Here is a 22,644-nt window from a genome sequence, read left to right on the forward strand (position 1 = left end):
GACCAGAGATGGGGGGAGAATAAAGAAAGTGCATTGTAAAGAAACCCAAGGGGAAAGAGGAAGGAAATAAGCAGGAGTGGGTGACCGGTGGCAGCATCTGCCACAGGGATGAAGCTAAGAAAAAGTCAGGTTTCAACCAGTCAGAACAATGATCTCTTCTCTACATAATAGAGGAAGTTGTCTTTTCTTTTCTTTTTTAAAGATTTTTTTTTTAAAGATTTTATTTATTTATTTAACAGAGAGAGATACAGCAAGAGAGGGAACACAAGCAGGGGGAGTGGGAGAGGGAGAAGCAGGCTCCCCGCAGAGCAGGGAGCCCGATGTGGGGCTCGATCCCAGGACCCTGGGATCATGACCTGAGCCGAAGGCATACGCTTAACTGACTGAGCCACCCAGGCGCCCTTAAAGATTTTATTTATTTATTTGAGAGAGAGAGAATGAGAGACAGCATGAGAGGGAGGAGGGTCAGAGGAAGAAGCAGACTCCCTGCCGAGCAGGGAGCCCGATGCGGGACTCGATCCCAGGACTCCAGGATCATGACCTGAGCCGAAGGCAGTCGCTTAACCAACTGAGCCACCCAGGCGCCCGGAAGTTGTCTTTTTAACCCACGTGCATGGGGCCCATTCAGAGTAACGTTTGTCTAAGAGTCGGCTCTTGAAGGTCTTCACACAACTGTGTACTTAACACAGTGATTGGACTCAAATAAAGCACCTGGTAAGAAGAGCCAGGTTCAGGTATTAGTGGTCATAGAGGCCGTCGTGGGGTAAGGTGGTGAAAACGATTGCTGATTCAAAAGAGGTTTTGTAAAGGCTAAGGTGTTTTTTATAAATACTTGGCTGAAAGCCTAGCTCAGGGCATTGGACAAGTCAAGGCAATGGGGTATATAAGTTTAGTACAGACTTATTGTTATAGAAGTCTCTGATTTAAATGGTGGACCTGGCACCTCTCTGCATGATTAGATTATATCAAATGATATGATATTCAGTGGTCCTCATGGAGTCTGGGAAAGAAGAAAATGAATAACAAGAATTGGCCAGTGTTTATCCAGTACTGCTCGAGGTCAGGCTTCCAGTGCATTCTACCTGTGTGTGCCGGATTATCTGCTGTAATCTCAGCATTCCCACCTCCTTTTCTATACTCCCCTCTGCATTGCAGGGCAGACACCTGGGATCCTGTTTTCCAGGAGCCCTTTCCTCTTACAGTTCCAGATGAGATTCTTCCAACGTGCACAAAATTTGCAAATGTCTTTCTCTGGTGGGAGTTGTAAGCCGATGTCTGGCCAGACGACAGACATAAGGTTTGCAGAGTTTTTCAGGTGCATTCCGGGGAATCACATGCTTCTAGCCATAGCTCTCCTGACTTTAGATTCCCCAGCTCTTCCAATGGTTGTATAGGCCTCTAATTCCCTGCAGTAAAACTCCTCTGCATGGGGAGGTTCTATTTCTCTGATGGAACCAGAGAGAGGCACTGGGGCTGTGGCAACCCTCAGAAATATCAACTTCCTTTTCTTTAATTATGAATACTACTAATAATTTAATTGTTAATATTACTTCCCAGCTACATTGATGCCAAGAAGGGGATACCCGAGCACCTTAGGTCCAACTCACTTAAAAGCAGACTTCGACATGAGTGCTTGGGAGCACCTGTCTATTTGGGAACTAGCTCCGGGGTACACAAGTGAAGAAGTGGGGCAAATGCGGCAGGAAGCGAGAGAAGCTCCAGAAGGGCATGGCAGTGAGGGAATTACTTCTGTGGACAGCTGAGCTTAATCCTACTTGGGTCCATTTGAGGAATTACGTAGAATGCCCCTCAGAAGCGTTCCACCAGGGTTTGGGTTAAGATGGAGTCTCTATCCACAGCCAGCAGCCCTTCACTGACAGAGGGTTACCTCTGGGAATGGCCTTACATCCCCTGTACTTTTGAGCTGTCCAGCTCACAGGTAGAGAAATCCTCCCTTAGGATAGAGAAAGCCCTCAGGCCAAGAAGCAGAGATTTGGAAGCGCCAGAAGCGGGAAGGTGGCTTTTCTAAATCTGTGGCACTGTTGTCCAGTGGCCATGGTCGTGTCGGCACGTGGCTTCCCTGTTAGGTCATCCAGCCTCTCTTTTCTGCTTTGCTGCAGTGACAGGAGCAGAAATCTGAATGCAGAAACATGAGAGAGGTGTGGATGTAGACAAAACGCCCAGGGAGTATGAAGGCAAGCAGCAAAACTGGCTAGAATTGAGCTGGTTGGGGCGCCTGGGTGGCTCAGTCTGTTAAACGGTTGCCTTCAGCTCAGGTCGTGGTCCCAGGGTCCTGGAATCAAGCTCACGAGGGGCTTCCTGCTCAGCAGGGAGCCTGCCTCTCTCCCTGCTCCTCCCTCTGCCCCCCCCCCATGCTTTCTTTCTCTCTCTCAAATAAATAAATAAAATCTTAAAGAAAAAAAAAAAGAATTGAGCTGGTGTTATTAGAGGAAATCCACACACCACACTTGTGTTTATTCCCTTCCTCCTTCCCTTCCCCCAACCCTCTCATCTCTCTCCTCCTCTTCCTCCTCCTCTTCTTCCTGTAACAGATTTGATTTTGGTTTAATTCATCTTTCAGATAATACCTACCACAAAGTTTAAGAAATTAATTCAGTCATTTTTAAAGAATTTAGCCTGAGAGTTCCCACAGAATAAAACAAGATACCTTCTTCTAAATGACCTGTCTCCAGATTGCCTTTCCCCCCAGCCCTGGGCTGTAGCAAAAGCAATCACCTGCCTTCAGCGAATACACACAGAATTGCCCAATAAATATGAGTTGCCATGGAAACCGAGCCAAAAGAGAAGAGAAAGATGAGGCTGAATATTAAGGATTTGTTTGGCCTTAGTGACTTTTTTCCCCCCAGATCTGAAATTGTTGGGTCTATGAAAACGTAAACCACACAGCTCCCTGTCAGAGATAGACTAAGTGAAGCCTAAGCCATCCCTAACTCTTAAGTTTCTGAGCATTTTAGTGCTTTTCACCAGCCCCTCCTATCACTCTTTGCCCCTTTTCCAGGGGCTCATAAAGAGCAATTGCAAATGACCTCTGGGGGCAGCATGTGTTGGTGGGAGTGGCGTGGAGAAAGGGCCAAGGGATTCGGAATCAGACAGACCTGGAGTGTGTGCATCCCAGCTGGGCAGTGGTATTTTCCCAGCAGCGTTTTGACCCTGGAGACTCTTATTCCATACAGCTATCATGACAACTTATTTTGTGAGTAGAAAAGCTCTCATTTTCTTTAAGAGATGAAGAGTGAGTCAAAGTGTTTTTCCTCAGCACATCTTATTGCTCAGATTCAAATCTGAGACTTATTTCCTGTTAATAAGGATAATTTCCTTAGTGCTATAGTTAAAATATTCTGACACAAGTCATTCAGAGGGACAAGAATTCCCATCTATTTCTTCACAGCCCAGACACATCTTTATGGATTTGGAATGAACCAAGGGATGTTATTACCAATGGTCATATTATTATGTCAAGTGTTCTTCCTTGAGATTCCAAGAAGGCAATTTTTACTCAGGCTTGGGGAGGCCTCATGGAGTGAGGTTAGAATCAGAAATTGGGTGTTTGAGTTTCAGATTGTGGAATTAGTTAGCTAAGTAAACATGGACAGGTACTTATTTTTTTTGAGTCTCAATTTCCCTAAAGCCATAGAATAATTTCTAAACGCCTCATTGGATTGTTGCGAGGTTTCCTTATTCCTAACAGAGGCTAACACTCATGTAGCACATATTATGTACTAAGAATTGTGTCATGCCTCACGTAAGAACTCATGGGATCCTCCAACAACCCTATGGGCAGGTACTTATTATTATCCTGATGGGGGAATTGAACGACAGCAGGGGAACGTCTTGTCCAAGGTCACGCAGCTAGCTAAGCAGCCAAGCCAGGATTCAAACTCAGGAAGTGTGGCTCCAGGCTGTTATGGCCACCAGAAAATATTTATTAAGTACTTACTAATGTCCTAGATACTGTGCTAAGCACTTTACAAATAAAGTCTAACTCGTTGCTTCCTAGAAGTCTATGACACAGGGAGTCTATTACTGTCCCCATTGCACAGAGAAGGAAATCGGTTCAGAGCCTAAACTCAAGGGACCTGACCAAAGCCCTATAATTGGCAGGCAGAAACATTCCTTTTTCTCATCATATTTTCCTTCCACCACTTACCTTCCCCTTTCTCTAATTCTTAATATAAATATTGCTTCTTCCGGTAGTCTTCCCTGAGGTCCCACGTAGGCTAAGCTTTCTTTTATAGGTACTTGTAATAAGCTGTGTATTTACCTTTGTAGTAGTGACTATAATCTTGTTCAGTTGTCTTTATGTCACTATTTGGTTAGTATCTGTCTCTCCCACCAGCATAGCCTTCACTGGAGACAGGGACCGCATCTATGTCTGGCTAGCATGGTATTCCTAGCGCCTTGCACACGCTAGGTATGCACCGAATATTTAATACATTAATGCTTCCTTCACCTTCTTGGGTCGATGTTGATAAACATCAGTACATGAACTGGGCAAAGAGAAGAAAGAAATTGCTGAATGAAATGATAAAGAACAATTTCATCCATTCATTCAGTCTTCTACCAGGAGCCTACTGTGTGCCCATATCTGAGCGAAGGAAAATGATATGTGATTCCATTAGGGGATTGTAATCATAACTTAAAAATTGGCTTTCTAAGGCATTTGCTATACTTGAGAGCTCTGACTAAAAGGCTCAGTGATTAGGAAGGAACTCAATAAAATCGAAATAAAGTATTATCTGGGCAGTAATTTCACAGTAAATTTGGTTTAATAAAAATTTCACATGAATCATTGTTAATTGACACTCAAATACTGTGAACTCTTTAGAAGACAAACGTCAAGGAAATAAATGTTATGCGTTGCTAATTTTAAATGCACTTGCAATATGGTATCTAATATAAAGGAAGTACTTTTATCTGATTTTTGCAATTTATTATCTTTTCCTGCTTTTCAGGTTGAGGAGGCATTATAGTTGCTCATAAGCTTTTTTCTTGCCTTCTGATATAAAATTCTTACTTTGTTCCTACTAAAGGAGCTCTTTAAGAATAAGGCAAAAATTAATTAATTAAACTATTCTTAAAATGTCTTCACACTTAGAGTCTGATTCATTTAAATCACTTTTAAAAATAAAATTTATTTCTTAGAACAAAATAGAGATTTATAGGGAAATTGTGAACATAGTACAGAGAATTCTCATGCACTCACACTCAGTTTCTCCTATTATTAACGTCTTATATTAGCATGGTAAAATTGTTATAATTAATGAACCAATATTAAAATATTCTTATTAACCAAAGACCATACTTTATTCAGATTTCCTTAGTTTTTGCCAAGTTCCCATCCAGGATACCACACTACATTTTGTCCTCATGTTTTCTTAGGCTCTCCTTGGTTGGGACAGTTTTTCAGCCTTTCCTTGTTGTTGATGACCTGGAATACTTTTAGGAGTAAAGGTATTTTGTAAGATGTCCCTCAGTTGGGAAAGGTCTATTGTTTTTCTCATGATTAGACTGTGATTGTGGGTTATTAGGAGGACAACCAAAGAGGTATACTGCCATTTTTATTATATCATGTCAAGGATACATACTACAACATGGTTTATCAGTCTTGATGTTGACCTTGATCGTCTGGCCGAGGTAGTGTTTGTCAGCTTTCTCCGTGATAGTGACTTTTTTTTTTTTTTTTACCTTTTTCATAATGTATTTTGTAGAAGGAAGTCACTATGAGTCTTCCACACATAAAGAGTGGGAAGTTACACTCCATCAGCTTGAGGGTGGAATGTCTGCACAAATTGTTTGAAATTCTTCTGCATGGGAGATTCTTTCTTTCTTCTTTCTTTCTTTCTTTCTTTCTTTCTTTCTTTCTTTCTTTCTTTCTTTCTTTCTTTCTTTCTTTCTTCCTTCTTTCCTCCCTCCCTCCCTCCCTTCCTTCCTTCCATCCTTCCTTTCTTCCTTCCTTTCTTTCGTCCTTTCACCATTTATTTATATTGGTATGGATTCATGGATTTTTATTCTATGCTTTGGGTTATAATCCAACACTAATTATTTTATTGCTTATATTGTCTCTGCTCTGGCCATGGGAGCTCTTTCAGTTGACACCTGTGTCCCTTTAACATATTCCATCATTGTGGGGTCTTTTCTCTCTTCATAAGTTTTTGAAGGACAAGGTCTATGTAAATCTCATTTTGACTCAGCACATTGTGTTTCTGTCCCCATCCCTATCTTTGCCTCCCTCCCTCTCTTTTCCTCTCCTCTTTCTCATTTCTTTATTCATTATGATCTGAAAACAGGAAAGAATATATGATCTCAAATTTTGCTATTTGAAGGTAAATTAATTGTCCTTGGGGCCTAGCCATTGGTTCTCAAATGTTAGTGTGCAAAAAATTAACCTGGAGAGCTTGTTAAAATGGCCAGCCAACATTTTGACTTTTTTATATAAAGGAAGGGGCTGATTAGGATTCTGTGTGTTAACAGGGACCCCCAGGAAATAATAATGGAGTTCTTTGAGGGCTTTGCTTTGGAAAGCAATGAGTCTGAGGGCAGATAGTTGTTCTGATACACACATTTTTTTTCCCTAGTGGTCCGTCATACTATTTGGACATATATACCCACTGTTTGTGATAAAAGGGATATAGATTTGAGGATTTTCCAACACAAAAACTATTTTGCTGTAGGAAAGAACCCTAAAATATTCAAGAATTATGCTCAGAGTTAGTTTTACATTTTAGCATTTGAGTTCATATAAGGTCCCACTTTTTTTCCTGCTCAGTATAGAGTGTTTAGGACCCCACACAGTATTTTAGGTCTGGGAGGGAACTGAGGGATCATCAGCTCTGGTCCTCTCTTCTCCTAGGGCACAGAAAAGAAACTGCGAGTCCTGGAGGATTGGATTGTCCAAGGTCACATGCTTCTTGGTGGTGGAGCTAGGTCTGGAAAAGGTCTTCCCAGAGATTGTTCCTTTGAGACAGACATAACTGAACATAATCGGTTTAGGTAGGTTTTTGTGAAATAGACAATTTTGGATTACTCTTTCTGTTTTTATATTTATATACAACTGCATCTGGGTTTCAGGCTTATAACTTTTGTTAGTTATAAAAGTAGATGATGTAAAATATCAGTGTTGCCCACTTGAAGTTCTCTGTTTAACTATTTTTAAATCAAGTTTTAAAGATATTAAAACTGGCACTTAGTTCTTGGCTTGGCCAAACTTAATCTGAGTCACGTCGGCTTCTACGATAATACAGGCAACTAGATATAGAAGGATCAAGACTTGGAAAGTGAAAGGGTGGGCAAGGTCTCATGGTAGAGGTGTTTCTGGGGAAAACCCTTGTTTAATTAATTAATCAGGCAGGGTTGTGATGACACATACGGAGACACAACTCCTATCCCCTTTAGGATGCTTCTATAAGATGGAACTAACTGGCAGAAGAAAGACCACCTTGATTGAATGTTTTACTGGGTGCCTGAAGCTGTGAGGTAAGAGAACTCTGGACTAGAATTGAGTTTGGCTTTGCCCCTGACTACCTGTGTGACCTTGCTCAGGGCATGTTACTTCTCTTGTCTGCTCAGTTTCGTTATCTGTAAGTTGAGGGGATTGGTTTCCAGTAACACTGTTCATTAACCCTTCATATTTAAAGGTGCCACGATTATGGATTTGTCACCTCTGGACCATCACTAATAAATACCACAAAAAGTAAATTCATTTATCTCTCCCTCTCTCTCTCTCTTTTTTTTTTTTTTCCATTCTGGAACTTTGATTTGGCTTTCAGAATACTTAGTTATTTATTTATATTTTTTAAGATTCTATTTATTTGAGAGAGAGAGTGAATGAGAGAGAGAGAGAGTGCACAAGCCAGGGAAGAGGCAGAAGGAGAAGGAGAAGTAGACTCTTTGCAGAGCAGGGTGCCCGATGTGGGACTTGCTCCCAGGACCCTGGGATCATGACCTGAGCTGAAAGGCAGAAGCTTGACAGACCAAGCCACCCAGAATCTTAGTTATTTGAACTGGGAAAGAGTTTCAGGTCAATCTCTATTGACATTTGTAACTTATTTTATGATCTACTGAAGGCCATTTCATAAATGGAGTGCTCAGGACTGCAGAGCTGGCTGACACCTTTAAGCTGGAAAAGAGATGGTATCTCAAGAGGTATTATTTCCTGTCATGGCCACGTACCAGAGGGCTGTGGGTGTGTGTGTGTGTGTGTGAGAGAGAAAGAGAGAGAGAGAGAGAGAGAAGAGGTTGTTGAATAGAATTTGGAAGCAGATCCTCTCTATATCTATATTGATAGGTCTATGTCTATTTCTCTCTCTTTCTATACATATCTATTTCTATCTATTCTATATATCTCTACCTCTATAGAGAGAACTATATAGAGATATAGAGATTAGATATAGAAATATTTATTTTTCAGGGAAACTCTCCAGAATGAGGGAGTGTGTGAACCCATCATATTCCTGGTCTCCAGCTTTGACCGCTTATTGCATGACTTCCCAGAGCTTAGGAACTGCTTGCACAGAGACATGTCTGACATCGGGTACCATGGTCTCCTAGAGGACCTGCCTGAAAATAATGAGGTCATTAATGACAAAGCAATCACTTTGCAAGGGCAAATAGACTCAGAGTCTTTGCAGGGAAACTTTGGATTCCAGAATGCAGATGATGGGGACTTTTTGAAAGCTTCCCGCTCACTCTTTGGTGTGGATGATGAATCTCTCCAGGAAGTGGTGCAGAGTATGGGAAAACCCATGGAGGAGTACAAGGCCATTATAAAGTCTCAGGATCTGCACACTGTCCTCACAGGGGACTGGGTATTACCGTGCATGAATTGTAATAGAGCTTCTTACTTATATCCAATCCTGAGCTACATCCCAATCCTAGGTAACACTAGTATCCCCACCTTAGATGGTGGCATCAGGGTCACCTCCTTGAAATAGTTGCTGAGGACACCAAGACCATCCTGAAGAAAATCCTGACAGAAGCCATCATCTGAAAAGTGAGCAGACTCAGCAGACTCCTTCTTGGGGAAAGTCAGGACATCTGGGGTCCTCTCCTCACGCTGTACCCTTCAGAATTCTCAATCAGCTCAATACTTCCACTTTTGTCAGTTCTAAGTTCCTTGAGGTAAATGAGCAGACTAGATCGTTTTTTGAACCTGCATCTCAGCAAATTTCCAAATATGTTCTACTTCTTCTCATTTATTAAATGAGCTGAAATCCAAAGGTGGAAGAAAAGATTGCACAGTGTGACATACAGTCTCATTCTGACATTCCCATATCACTGAACGTCAGCATCATTTTTCCGAGGCCTCTTGGTTTTCCCCTATTCCTTCACTTCTCACTTCTCAGTCCATGAACTCACAGAGGCATATCTGGAGGCAGAGGAGAGAACATCCTTTGGGATTTTCCCTTTGGGGAAATATGATGGAGAGTGTGTGTTTAGCTGTTCTCCAAGGCCAGTCTGGTGCCCTGTAAAACTCTGCCCTTATAGCTGTCCTCAGCAATTGCCCAAATCATTTGTACCCCAAAAAAGACACAGGGGATGGACTCAAGGACCATTTTACTGGGATTGGAAAATTGTTGAATGGAAAAGCAAATCTGACTATTATAAGTACCAAACACTAACCCCGCCCCCCCGCCCCCCGCCCCGGCCCACACCAAGAGGTCCCATGCTCTTCACAGGCACAGGCTCATGCTGGGCCTGTCATAGGAAGTAGTGCCTGTTAGATTATGTTTGCTGTACAGAAATGTTTGCTCACTTAAATTACCTGCTGTGTTCTGTTATTTGCCAAAGTTATCTCCTATGTTGGTCAAAAGAAACTAAATTTGAGCATCAGCATTAAGGAAACTAACTTACTGTCTATGATCTCACTGTTTATACAGTTAACCCATACTATATAGACTCTATGAAAATTCTCCTAATTGGAAACGATTCCAGACCCTAGATCTAAATTTTTCTCCTTGCTGGGCATGGAGAACCATAAAAAAATGGTTTTTTATTTAAAAAAAGAAATATTTATTTTGTATATTTAAATATAAATCTATACCAATGTTTATAGATAATTATATTACCATTAATATATTTAATAATAAGTATATTAAATATAAACACATATTTCTCCTGCTGGGTTTGATCTATCAATAGATCTATCTATCCCTCTATCATCTAGGTAGCTAGCTAGCTAGCTATATCCCAGGAAGAGAAAAACATAAATCAAACAGATGGGAATGCCCCTCTCCAGAATGTGTCATACAAGAAGGTGGGCAAAAATGTTCTGTATTTTCCTGATGTGCTGATGCGATTAACCTATGATGTGATGTGGGCCCGTGGTCAATGGTCAAGAAAGAATTCTTGAGATGTTTTCCATGAAAAAGGTGTTTTTATTAAAGCACAGGGACGGGACCCCTGGGCAGGAAGAGCTGCATGCACTGGGATTGTGAGGAGCATTGGTTATAAACTTTTAAGTTGGTTGAGCATGGGAGGCTAGAGATAAAGGAAGTTTCCAAAAGGATTTTCATATGTTAAAGACTAACAGGGTCCTGGAGCTCTGGCTATTGTCAAACTAAGTTTGCTTTTTGCCTCTAGCAAAGCATTAACTTTAAGGCCGCTGTGAGTTCTTTAAGGAATGTCCTTCTCTGCCTGTCTCTAGTACTTGTATACAGGCTGCTGAGTTAGAAATGTAATTTTATCTACATTTCTTTTGCTTTTGTATTCCTCATCACCGGGGTCTTCTCTCCCTCCCTGCATCTCTGGGTTGTTTGGTCTTTTGTAGTGAAGAACCCAGAGGACATGAGGCAGGAGAAGGAGGGTGGAATGGGATTAAGCCAAGGAAGGAATTTTCCAGGGATCTTGGGTAAGAGAAGCGCAGCAGACAGAATGGCAGACAGATGTGGCTCTGAGAAAAAGTATGCTAAGAAACATGGTCACTGTTTCAGTATTCCCTCTCCATGATTTGTGAAATCCAATGACTTCAAAACTCCTTTTTGCTTCTGGACGCTGTTTTGGACGGCAATGCTGCTTGGTGCTTGGTGACTGACCTACACAATCAATGGCTCAATTAAGTATCACAATAGTTCAACTCTGTGGAGAGAACCCAAGTATGAAGGGGAACTTTGGACTTGATTGTTTTGCTGTCGGAAGTCAGCTTTAAGGCTCCTGATATGATGTTCAAAAGGCTGGGGGTAGTACTCCAGGGGCACAGATCAGAAACCCATGGGGCTGGGGCCTGTCTCTGTGTCTGCCATAGAGAAGGCTCAAAAGACATCTTTTTGGAATGAATGGGGGTGTTGAATAAATAGGAGAATCTGTGTATGCAGGGTCTGGTTTAGGTCACTGATTCCTATCTAGTGAGGGGCATTAAACTAAGGAATGGTTCTCTGAACAAGTCCTGGGAGAATGTGTCCTAAGTTATTTGAGAGGGAGAAAGTAGTAAAATATGTAAGGAGTTGGAATTGAGAAAAATATTAAAATTGTATGGGAAAATAGAGGTGTTGATCATGGAAGTGGGTTTCTTGCAATTTACTCACTTATAGCTTGTATATTCTGAATAGAAAAAAAGAAATGGAAGGTCCTGCCTCTGTGTGAGGTCATCGATTTCATCTGCAAAAAAGGAATAATACTGTCTGTCCTGCAACATTGTCATGAGGACTAGAAGTGATGGATGTTGATGTAAGGAACTGATAGGCCCAGGTATCGTAAAATGTAAAAACAACATATTTTATTATTATAGCTACCATTATAGCAGTGATCAGCCAGTCCCATTTTTCAATTCTTTAACAAACAATACCACCCCTGATCCTATGTCTTTCTAGCAAAGTTTTATCTGGGTTGGTGTACCTACCAGATAAATGCTGTAGGTTGGGGACTCCAGGCTGCCCCGAAGGCACATGCTCTGAGCCCTCCAAACTCCTCCAAACTCCTGGCAGCCTGAAAACCACCAAGCTGGTCCGAGGTCACATTCACAGCTGTGGGAACCGAGTGCCGGAGGCAGTCATGATTTACTGGCTCAGAAAACCAGTTCTCTCCTGAAGCATCTGAGTCAGGGAATTGGTTTTTCTCAGAGTAGGGTGAAAAAAACATTGTTACATGATCGGGATTTCTCTGATCCCCAGAAAAATGCTTACCCTTTTTTTCTTTCTTTTTTCTCGCTCTGCTTGGCTATTTCTCTTCTCACCCTGCCCTACTCCCTTTAGTAATTAGTTTTGGAAAGAAATCACTCACATAATGAAAATGATCTAGAAACTCAGATTTAAAAAAAAAAATTCTAGCCAACATGCGTATGTGTGATTCAAAGTTGCTTTAAGCCTACAGAAATTTGTTTGCACAAATTAATAACAACTTTTAATAAACAGACTTTACTGTTCACTGCTAAAAATATTCCAGTCAAGCTTTTAGTTGAAAAGAAAGATATGATAGGAATCTATCCCCATGGCAACAGGACTTTTAAAAGTAGTTTATGTTACAACAGTGATCCCTGACAGCTTTTGAAGATGTTTGAGGGTTTGTTTTTCATGACTACCTTGGTGAGAGGGAAAGGAATAGAAAGGACACAAAGCTGAATATGCAGATTTTGAATTATCAGCTGGGGGACCCTTAACTTCATTATATTCAGAGATGAACTTAAAAGGTGCTCATGATGATAAAACTGGAAGTCTTTAGGGAGGTAAATTGCCTCCTCCATAGGTAAGCTGCCAAACCTTGTGGATTAGTCTCTCTGCCTGAATAGGAGACCACATGCAAGGGCTCGATAAGAATAATAAAGGTTTGTAGTTATTTAGAATTCATCTTGAGTCTAAACAAGTTTCCCTGGACCATCTCACCAGTCAAGGGAGACTAAGAATTAGTGTCAGGTAAAAAGATGTCGTTGTATAAATGGCAGGTCTTACTAGAAAGTGTGTTTCAGTGCTGGCTCGCTCCATTTCACCATGATAGAGACCTTAACAAGCCATCCTGTAAGGTGCCCTTCGCAGCCCCAGTGAGTCTCGAGGGGAGTCGGGCAGAGTCAAGAGGGGAGCTCATCTTGGGTAACCAGGCTCATCTTCAAGTGACCATTGGACCAGGTCTGGGACTCAGTCAATGCAAAGGAGGTGACTTTGATGGCAAATAAGCACCTAAGCAAGGAAACCAGAGCCCAAGCTTCTATTTTAGAGTACAGACACAAATTGAATGCAACTCAAGGCACCCCTTTATTCCTATTATTTTCTGGTTTTGAAGGGGAATATCTCTTATTGTTGAAAATTTCAAGATGTACAAAAAAGTATAAGGGAAACATCATCCATTATGACCAGCCAGAGGTGATATCAATCTTATTTTAACATTTTTCTGATGCACCAGAGACAGACTTTTAGAAGGGAAAGGTATCTTTTAAGAGTCAGGTTGCCAGCCCCTTGGTTTATAGATGAGGACTGTATTCAGGAGGGTTAGCCAGTGCTGAGCTCATACAGCCAAGTGCACCCAAGCTCACAGACTGCTCATCCAGAATGTTCTGCCCAGCACCACGCTGCCTCTCGTGCTCAATTATTTTATCTTCTAGGTATTTCAGGAAAAACATTAAAACTTCCAATCCTCAAGATTGCTCAGAGAACAACAGCTTTGCAGAAAGCAAACACCTATTCGGAGTTATCATCAAAGCCTGAGCTCTCTAACTGGGATTACCTAAATGCATTTTATAGCTAGGGCAAAGTCTTTATTAAAAAAAATTAATGGTAAAGCTGGGCCAAAAAACAGTGCTTCACCTACAAAGTACATTTATTTTTTCTCCAGCTATGTGCTTGAGCTCCCGAATTTGGTATTTGAGAAAGAGGACAATGGAGCTGCAGTTAAATAATAAAATAGCCTTTAATCCCAATCACCATGGGGGATGCCACAAGAGCAGTTCTGAGGAATTAGGGACCCACAAATCCAGGGACTTTTTTTTTTTTTTATTTCGAAAGCTCCATTCTTCACCATATCAAATATATTAAAATACACCCACTTGGCATATTACAAATTATTTGGGGCTACAACATTGATGAAAGGTCTTTTATAAAGTTGAGTGCTGTTAAGGATGCATGGTCTTAGGATGTAAACTTTGCCATTGTTTATATGAGTTGAGCTGCAGATGAGAAGCTGGCCTTTGTATCCATTTCCTACAGCTGCCGTGACAAACCGGACGGCTTAAAACAATAGAAATGTATTCTTTCACAGTTGGTGAGGCCTGATGTCCAAAATCTGTTTTGCTGAGTTAAGATCAAGGTGTTGACAGGGTCATGCTCCCTTTGGAGACTCTGGAGAAGAATCCTTTCCTTGCCTCTTTCCGCTTCTGTGGGCGGCTAGCACTCCTTGGCTTGTGGCCACATCACTCCATCTCTCCCTCCATTTTCACTGTGCTCTCTTCTCTGGGTGTGTAATCTCCTTCTGTCTCTCTCTTATAAGGACCCTAGTGATGGCATTTAAGGCCCACCCAGATAAGTCAGGATTATCTCATCTCCAAACCCTTAACTTGATCCCACCCGCAAAGATCCTTATTCTAGATGAGGTAACATTTAAAGGCTTCTAGAGATTCTGATATCTTTGGGGCCACCATTCACCCCACTCCAGCACAATATTCCATTTTGTAGCTCTTCAGCTAAGCTTTTTAGCAATTTTGATTTAGTAAGATTTTTATGTTTGTGTGTTGGTACCATTATAATTTTTCCAGTCTCAAACCTTTTTGTGGTCCCTCCAGAGGCTTTTAGCTTTGGGCACTTTGCTCATACTGGATAAAAGTCCAGGAGAGAGACTTTCTCTCTGTCTACAGCCAAGTTGGTTGATAGGAATTCTCTTTTTGCCATTGTAACTGGAGCAGACATTTTTTGAAGAGGCATTTTGCTAGGAAGCAATGGCAAAGGAAGAAACACCATTCTACAGGGTCCTTGGATGTCATGTTTCTGTAGCAGCAAATAAGAGAACTACAGAGAGTAGTAAAGCACCTGATGCCAACTAAAGTCCAGGCAGAGAAGCACTTATTTTAAATTCCAAACTTGGAACAACTGGCTACATTTGCTAGCTCTCGGGAACTTAGGGTGCTGTTAGGCACCCTGATGGGCCCTTTTCCAGAATTAGTTCTAGTATTTACAGCACCTCTTCAAATGAGATATAAGCCTCACTTTATAGAAGAGGAAAATCAGGTGCAAAGAGGCTAAGTCTTTTGCCCAAAGTTACTGAGGAAGTAGGTACCAGAGTGAGAATTTGAACCCAGGTCTGTCTAGCTGCAGAGTTCCATTTCTTGTCTGTGTGCTGTGCTGCAGTGTTTCTGAAACAAGAAAAAGAGTACCTAAAACATGACAAAGAAGTAAAAAATGTAGCCCAAAGGACAACGGGACTAGAGCCAGGACATAGACTTGACCTCTGTCGCTCCAAATCAGTCTTCGTTTCTCTCCTAGGATGGCGAAAACAATAGTTGACATAATTACTTGTACTAGCGGGGTGTGTGTGTGTGTGTGTGTGTGTGTGTGTGTATATTTGCTATTTGGTAAACTGTGTATAACTGATTCCATAGCATGGGTTCTAGTCTTTGCAACTAAACTTTTTTTGTTGTCTTTAGTCCTTAAATGCCTTGAATTAAACAAAACAAACAAAAAATCCCAAAGCTTCCTCAGAGTGTGTTAATACCCAAACTTGATGGATTCAATTAATATTAAGAGTTGTTAGCACTGTGCCCAGAACAGATGAACCAGAAAATTCATGTCCTTCATAGAATCATTTCCACATTCAGTGTGTTCTGTTCAATAATTCTACTTCCGTCTCTAATATTGGCAATTAGTATCATTTATTCAATATTCCTTTAATGCTGCAGTTTAAATTTATATTTACTTTAAAAGGCAATTCTATCACATAATTGGAAAATCAGTATCATCCACTAGAAATATGAATGCAATGAGAAGGAAACTATTTCTGAATTTTAGCTGTACTGTCGCCTAAGAAGCAGGGACCTGGCTTGCTGTGTTATTGTCAGAAAGGAAGATTAGCAAATACTATATAATGTCACTCCCGTGTGGAATTTAAGAAACAATACAAATGAACAAAGGAAAAGGAGAGAGAGAGAGACAAACCAAGAAGCAGACCCTTAACTCTAGAGAACAAACAGATGATCACCAGAGGGGAGGTGGCTGGGGGTATGGAGGATATAGGTGATGAGGATTAAGGAGTGCATGTATCATGGTGAAAAAAATAAATAGATAAAATTTTTAAAAAGAAACAAACAAACAAAAAGGAAGATTAGCAAGAGTTAGTGAGGCCGTAAGTGCACACTGGCCTTAATCTCAGACTTGCTCCTTGACAAAATTGGAGGCCTGAATGAGACCTAAGAAGGAGGTAACTTTCTCACCTCTAGGAGGTTCAGTGTGATTGTGGGCATGTATGTGAGCTGCTTGAAACACATTTTACTACCCCCAGGACTCCCCTCCCTTCTTGTGGTCTAAGGCCTGAAACTGAGGTTTTCTGTTACATGCTGCTTTGACGTCTGAAACTGGAGGGCCTTGAATGGCCTACTCACAAGCTGCTCTCCCTTACTCTACCTTGTAGATAAAATCCCCTGCCCAAACAACCCTCCTTATCACCGTGACAGGCACAGTGCCTGCTTATCCCTCAATCTCAGACTCCAGTTCCCTGACTACCTATAAGCTATCACCAGTCAATTGCATCCTTCCATAGGAACCAGGGTTACCTCACACTCTTGCTACTGCAAAGCCTGCCTTTCAAAATCCCTGCTTCTTCATTTGGTTCCCCAGTCAAATCCTCCAGAGTGGCACGCAGTGTCCTCCTCCCCCAGGCTGTGGGTATATGACTAAAAAACTGCTGAAAGCTCATCCATCCAGTGTCAGGTGCCTTGCATCTGCCCATCCTGATAATCCTGGGGAGGGAATCCTTTCCTCACCAGGGGAGTAAAGAGGAGGTGCTCAAAACACCCTTTACTTTGGGAAATACTATCTCCCTATAGAATGGTATCCAAGTATATTCTCTTCCTATTTATAAGAGCCCACTCTTTCCTTAAAGAATCATCAGGCCATTGTAGAACAGACAGACACACTGCAGGTGTCTTTCACGTAGTAAGTCCTTGAGATGAGAGAAATAGTCTTTTATCTCCTTAAGAGTCTTCATTTAACCTTATGAACAGGACAGTGGGCTTGGTTTGACATATAATTGATAAGTTCTTATCTACAAGGGTGGATATGGGGACTTTTCACATCAAATTCTCTTTCCTGATGGTCCTGCCAAGGGAGCTTTAACTCCTATTATCACACTGCTTAGCATTCAAAGATGCTTATTTTCCAAAGACAACAGATAAAATGCTAAAAGTTGTATAACGTGGTGGTTAAGAACACAGAGTCTAGAAGCTCAGGAGTCAGACTACCTGGGCTCAAATACTAACCACTTACTTGCTGTGTAAGATTAGGTAAGTTGCTGAAACTCTCTGAGCCTTGGTTTCCTTACTAACAGAATTTTCTTCAGGGGGCAGCAGTGCATCTTAAGTGAGTTACATATAAACAACTTAGGGTAGTAGTGGGAATACAGGAAGTGTTTTAAAAAATGTTAGCTATTATTATTAGAGAAGAAGCAACCCACTTTACCTTTAATACCTGGGCCCATAATGACTTTCAAAGAAGTCATCCAGGAAGTACCTAAGTGGCTCAGTCAGTTAAGCGCCTGACTCTTGATCTCAGCTCAGGTCTCCATCTCTTGGTTGGGAGTTCAAGTCCCACGATGGGCTCCACCTACTTAAAAAAAAAGTCTGGGTTGTAAGAATCTAAGGAACAAGGACACTGGACATATATGTTTTGATGGAAATATGGATGTACAGTACCATCCAAAACTGATGGACTCTTGAGGTGAGGCTTATATTAGCATGAAGTCCCTGGGTACTCAGTGAGGGAAGAAAGAATATGAAATAGGCAGGAAGGAAAGAAGGGTGAAAATAAGCTTCCCTGTTCTTATTTTGGGGGAGGATGGCTTATCATTCCACATGTTGGGTGCTTAAGAAATGCTGTTGGTTGGCAGGACACTGTGCTTTCTTCCTTCCTGAAGCACTACTGTGTCCTTCCTTGCTTTGTAGTTCCTTCTGTATGTATCTTTTTCTACAGTTTTTAAGCTCTTTGAGGGCAAGAATTATACTTTTTCATCTTTTTTATTTCCCACTGAGCATAGCACAGTGGCACAAAGAATGGAGATGATTGAATATAGGTCAAATTCATTGCTTTATGTATCAGCAGGGGCACAAACTGAAATGATGTCATGAAGAAACTCAAAAATACAGTGGCTCAAACAAAACGAAGCTTATTTTTCTCTCCTGTAACACCATGAAAGCAGGTGGCTTTGCTCCATGATGTCATTCAAGGAACCAAGATCCTTTATCTTGTGGCTTTACAACCCCCTCAGAATTTGTCTTCATCTGCATTGTCAAAGTTGTTCAATCCAAAGGAAGAAGGAAAGAGTAGTAGAGGGTATGCAACTTCCTTTGAGGAATAACTTCCACTCATACTCCATTTGCAAACACTTGGGTACATGACCCTACCTAGATGGGAGAAGCAGTCTGTAGATGGGCAGTCATTTGCTCAGCTAATAGGAATGAGAAGGAAGAAGGGATGACATTGGGAGACAGTTAGCAGGCTCTGGACATTTTGTTAATTCTGGAATATTTACTCAACACCTGCTCTGTGTGCTTGAGTCCTTCTTAGGAAGGGAGATTTAGATGGGGAGGGAGAGGACAATAATCTTGGCTCCAGCTACCTCTTGTCATGGGATGCTTGGCATACGTAGCCCTCTGAACTAGGCTGTCTGTGATTGACACCTCATTTTCTTAGGAACTCACAGGACTTTGGGAGTTTTTTGGTCTGAGGCCAAATGGCCTGTGTCAACTATAGTTGGAAAGCATTTTTTTTTCCTGGGGAAGAAAAATGTAAAGGGAATTGGGAGCTATAATTACATGTAATGCATGGTATGTTCTTTTAAAATTAAATGTGCATATTTTGGTTTCTGATACGGTTCTACCAAATATAGAAAACACTTCAGAATTCTTTGAGAGCAATCCTAGCTTGGAATGTGAATGTCGACTTGAGAAATCATTTACAACACCAATAGCCAGACACATAAATGCAAACGAGGCTTTCTAATTTGGGAGTTTTCCATTTTTGAGTTACAAAAACTTTTCAGTTAAACAATATTGAAGCATTAATCAAGTGATAAAACTTTTCCTGATGTGAATGGTCAAAATCGATGGCAATAAAACCAATAATCCACATTTGTAGACAATCCATGACTATTAGGATAGACAGTTGGAGGTTTTAGGGTTGGAAAAACTTCTCTTTTCTTTTCCTTCATGCTTCTTATGTGGGTCATGGCAATCCAAATGTAAAGCAGCCTATCTACATGTTGCCACAAGGCCTTTATTTTCTCTTAGCTTCTTAATCACACTTGGGAATAACTGCTCTAATATAATCTTTAAGTGGAAGTATAATTTTTGAGTTAGGAGAACAGGAAAGAACTGGTTTCAGAAGTAATGTTCTCATAAAATGTTACCCTATTTAAAAAAAGTCCAGGAATACATCCCCCACCCACCCACCCACCACAGTACTAAACCAGCTTTAAAATGCCCCAAGAAGCCCAGGGGTATGCTGTCACAGAATCTCATCTGTTTGAGTTAGAGTGTGGGATACTTACACTGGACTACTTTTGTTCACTCTGATACGGTTCCTCCATGAATGTGCCACAAGTTAAGGCATCAAGGTATATGATGGTTACTTACATGTTAACTTTAGTGAGTCATGGGCTGCCTACATTAAACATTGTTTCTGAGTCTGTGAGGGTGTTTTCAGATGCGATTAGCATTTGAACTGGTGGATTCAGTCAAGTAGATTGTCTTCTTTGCTGTCTGTAGGTGGGCATCATCTACTCTTTTGAGGGCCTGAACACAACGAAAGATGGAGGAAGGAGGAATTGTCCTCTTTTTTTCCTGACTGGCTATTCGAGCTGGGACATCTCATCTCATCTTCTCTTGCCCTGTGCTGGGATTTAGATAATCAGTTCCCTTGGTTCTCAGGCCTTCGGCTTCAGACTGAAATAACTCCTGTCTTTCCCGGGTCTTTAGTTTGTAGATGGCAGATTGTGGGGATTCTTTACCTCTGTAATTGTGTGATCCAATTCCTTATAACAAATATCATCTATCCATCTATGTATGTATGTATGTATGTATGTATGTATGTATCTATCTATCTATCTATGTATCTATCTATCTATGTATCTATGTATCTATCTATCTATCTATCTATCTATCTATCTATCTATCTATCTATCTATCTATCATCTATCTATCTATCCTATTACTCTTGAGAACCCTGACCAATACAAGCAGATTAGGGTTCACAAACTCTGAAGCCTATCACTGAGATCACAGGGTGCGGACAGGAAGCTGTTCCCCTTGGCAAGCACTCCTGTATTTCCACAAAGCAATCTTTCCCCTCTGAGGGCAACCTTTGATGGGCAACAATGGAAGCTCTGCTTGTCCTGATCTTAGGATGGATGCTTCACATTACTGAAGTTTTAACTCTTCTTGAAGCCTCCTGTGACTACCTTTACCAAAAGTCACTCCACCTTACCCTCAATTACTCTATGCCATCACATTTAATTGTCCCCTCTTCTCTGCTCCCACTAGACCATGAACTCCATAATAGCAAGACCAAATCTATAGGTCACAGCTATGTCTCCTGTGCCTAGAACAATTCCTGGCACTTATCAGGTATACCATAACTGTCAGCTGAATAAATGAATGATCCCTGATTATGATTTGTGCCTTGACTTAGTGGTTTATACCACTAAGACTATTAAGTCTTCAAAATAAAAAGTATAATTTTCATAAATGGTACATCTACTATTTAGGAGGTTCTGGTAATAAAGCAGAGGCTCAGAGAGTTTAGTTAATATTCTCAAGTCACATAGCTAGGATTTGTGGAACTGGAATCACAGCCACATCATCCCTAGCCAAGGGCCTGTTCTCTTTCAGTTCCTCCAAGTGGCCTACCAATCTGATGAGGACCCCGTGGTGTAAGGTCTGTGAAATTGCCTTGGAAAATACAAGGGATTAGGAGGTAGTAATATTTACTATTTTTTTGAGCATACATTATTTTCATTGGTGGAAATAGTTACTAAATAACAAAGTGTTTTCAGCCTCTGAATAGAATTCAGAAGCTGTCAGTGTGCTCATTAGAAAGAACCATACTGACAGAATGCCTTTCCACAGCAATATAGCTTAGAGGAAAGAGCAAGAGTGATGAATGAAATTTAGGATATTTATTTCCTTGATCATCATTTGAAAATACATTATTTTATATTTTGAAATCATCACAGACTTATAGAAAAGTTGCAAGGAAAATACCTGTCGAGAAAAAAGAGAACTTTCCCCCTGAACCATTTAGAGGGAGTTTCCAAACTGATATCCCATTATCCCCAAATATGTTAGTGTGTAGTTCCTACAAACAAGGCTATTTCCCATAAAACCATGATACAACTATTGACATGAGGCACTGATAGCCATACATTATTTCCATCTAATTCTCAGATCCCATTCAAGTTTCTAATGTCCCCCATAGCAAAATGATTTGATAATCTATATTTGTGTTTCTTTTTGCATTTGTCAAATGTCCTAGAAAAGCAACCATTGTCCAAATAAGTTACAAATAATCACTATTTTTCATAGCAAATTAGTTTTGACCTAATTGCCACTTTATATAGTCACTTAAATACATGGAATGATATTCTGGTAGTTTTAATATTCTTTAATTTATTCCTTAATATATTTTTACTGTTTTGACAGAACTGAAAGAGTCCATACTCACTAGGAGCTTGTCCATTTGGAACTCATGTGAGAACCTTCTTCAGATTATCTTTAAACTGAAGTTTCTATCTTCTCCTCAAAACACTTCTGCTGGGGCCCCTCGGTGGCTCAGTCGGTTAAGCGTCTGCCTTCGGCTCAGGTCATGATCCCAGAGTCCTGGGATCCAGCCCTGTGTTTGGCTCCCCACTCAGCGGGGAATCTGTTTCTCCCTCTCCCTCTGCCTCTCTGCCCCGCTTGTGCGGGTTCTCTCTCTCTCTCACTCTCACATAAATAAATAAAATCTTTAAAAAGAAAAGAAAAAAAAGAACACTTCTGCTAAAGTCATAGACTAATCCAAGCTGGGGCGTTTTGCTCTGGAGCAACCAGAGGACTCCAGGCCCCACCCCTTATGCCCTCACCTGCCCATCTCCCCAGCTGGTCATGTGCCCAGTCAGCAGAGTTTTAAGCAAACAGAGTATTTCACTGAACTGTGAGGCAATCTTAGAATAGTCAGACTATCCAGGTGGGTAAACTGCAAGAATGCAGCTCTGTTACTTAATACAATGCACAGGAGCTTAACACATTCCTAACCACTCCACACAAGTAAATGAGTCTACTGAGAAAAATGTATTAATTGTGTTTTTCTCATTATGTAAATAATGTATATATATAGTAGCTGAAACTTATTCAGAGGGTTTGGAAAAGAAAAATAAGTAGATAAAGAAATAAATAGATAAAATTATTCATTAAACATAACCTTATGAACAGAAATACATTGTCTATAACCTGTTTTTTTTTTTTTTTTT

General features: G+C 40.9%; 1 protein-coding gene across 1 annotated transcript; it reads left to right on the plus strand.

The window, feature by feature from the left end:
- Window positions 1-3,606: 3,606 nt before the first annotated feature.
- Window positions 3,607-9,306, plus strand: LOC118010849 (immunity-related GTPase family M protein-like). The gene is given in 5 exon segments (XM_035005564.1): window positions 3,607-3,614; window positions 5,550-5,655; window positions 6,872-7,011; window positions 8,429-8,907; window positions 8,910-9,306. Coding segments are annotated over 5 exon segments (831 nt in total). The 3' UTR covers window positions 9,008-9,306.
- The last annotated feature ends 13,338 nt before the right edge of the window (window positions 9,307-22,644 follow it).

This window comes from Mirounga leonina, unplaced genomic scaffold, assembly GCF_011800145.1.
Source record: "Mirounga leonina isolate KUSES-001 unplaced genomic scaffold, KU_Mleo_1.0 Mir_129, whole genome shotgun sequence".
In the NCBI taxonomy this organism is placed as follows: Eukaryota; Metazoa; Chordata; class Mammalia; order Carnivora; family Phocidae; genus Mirounga; species Mirounga leonina.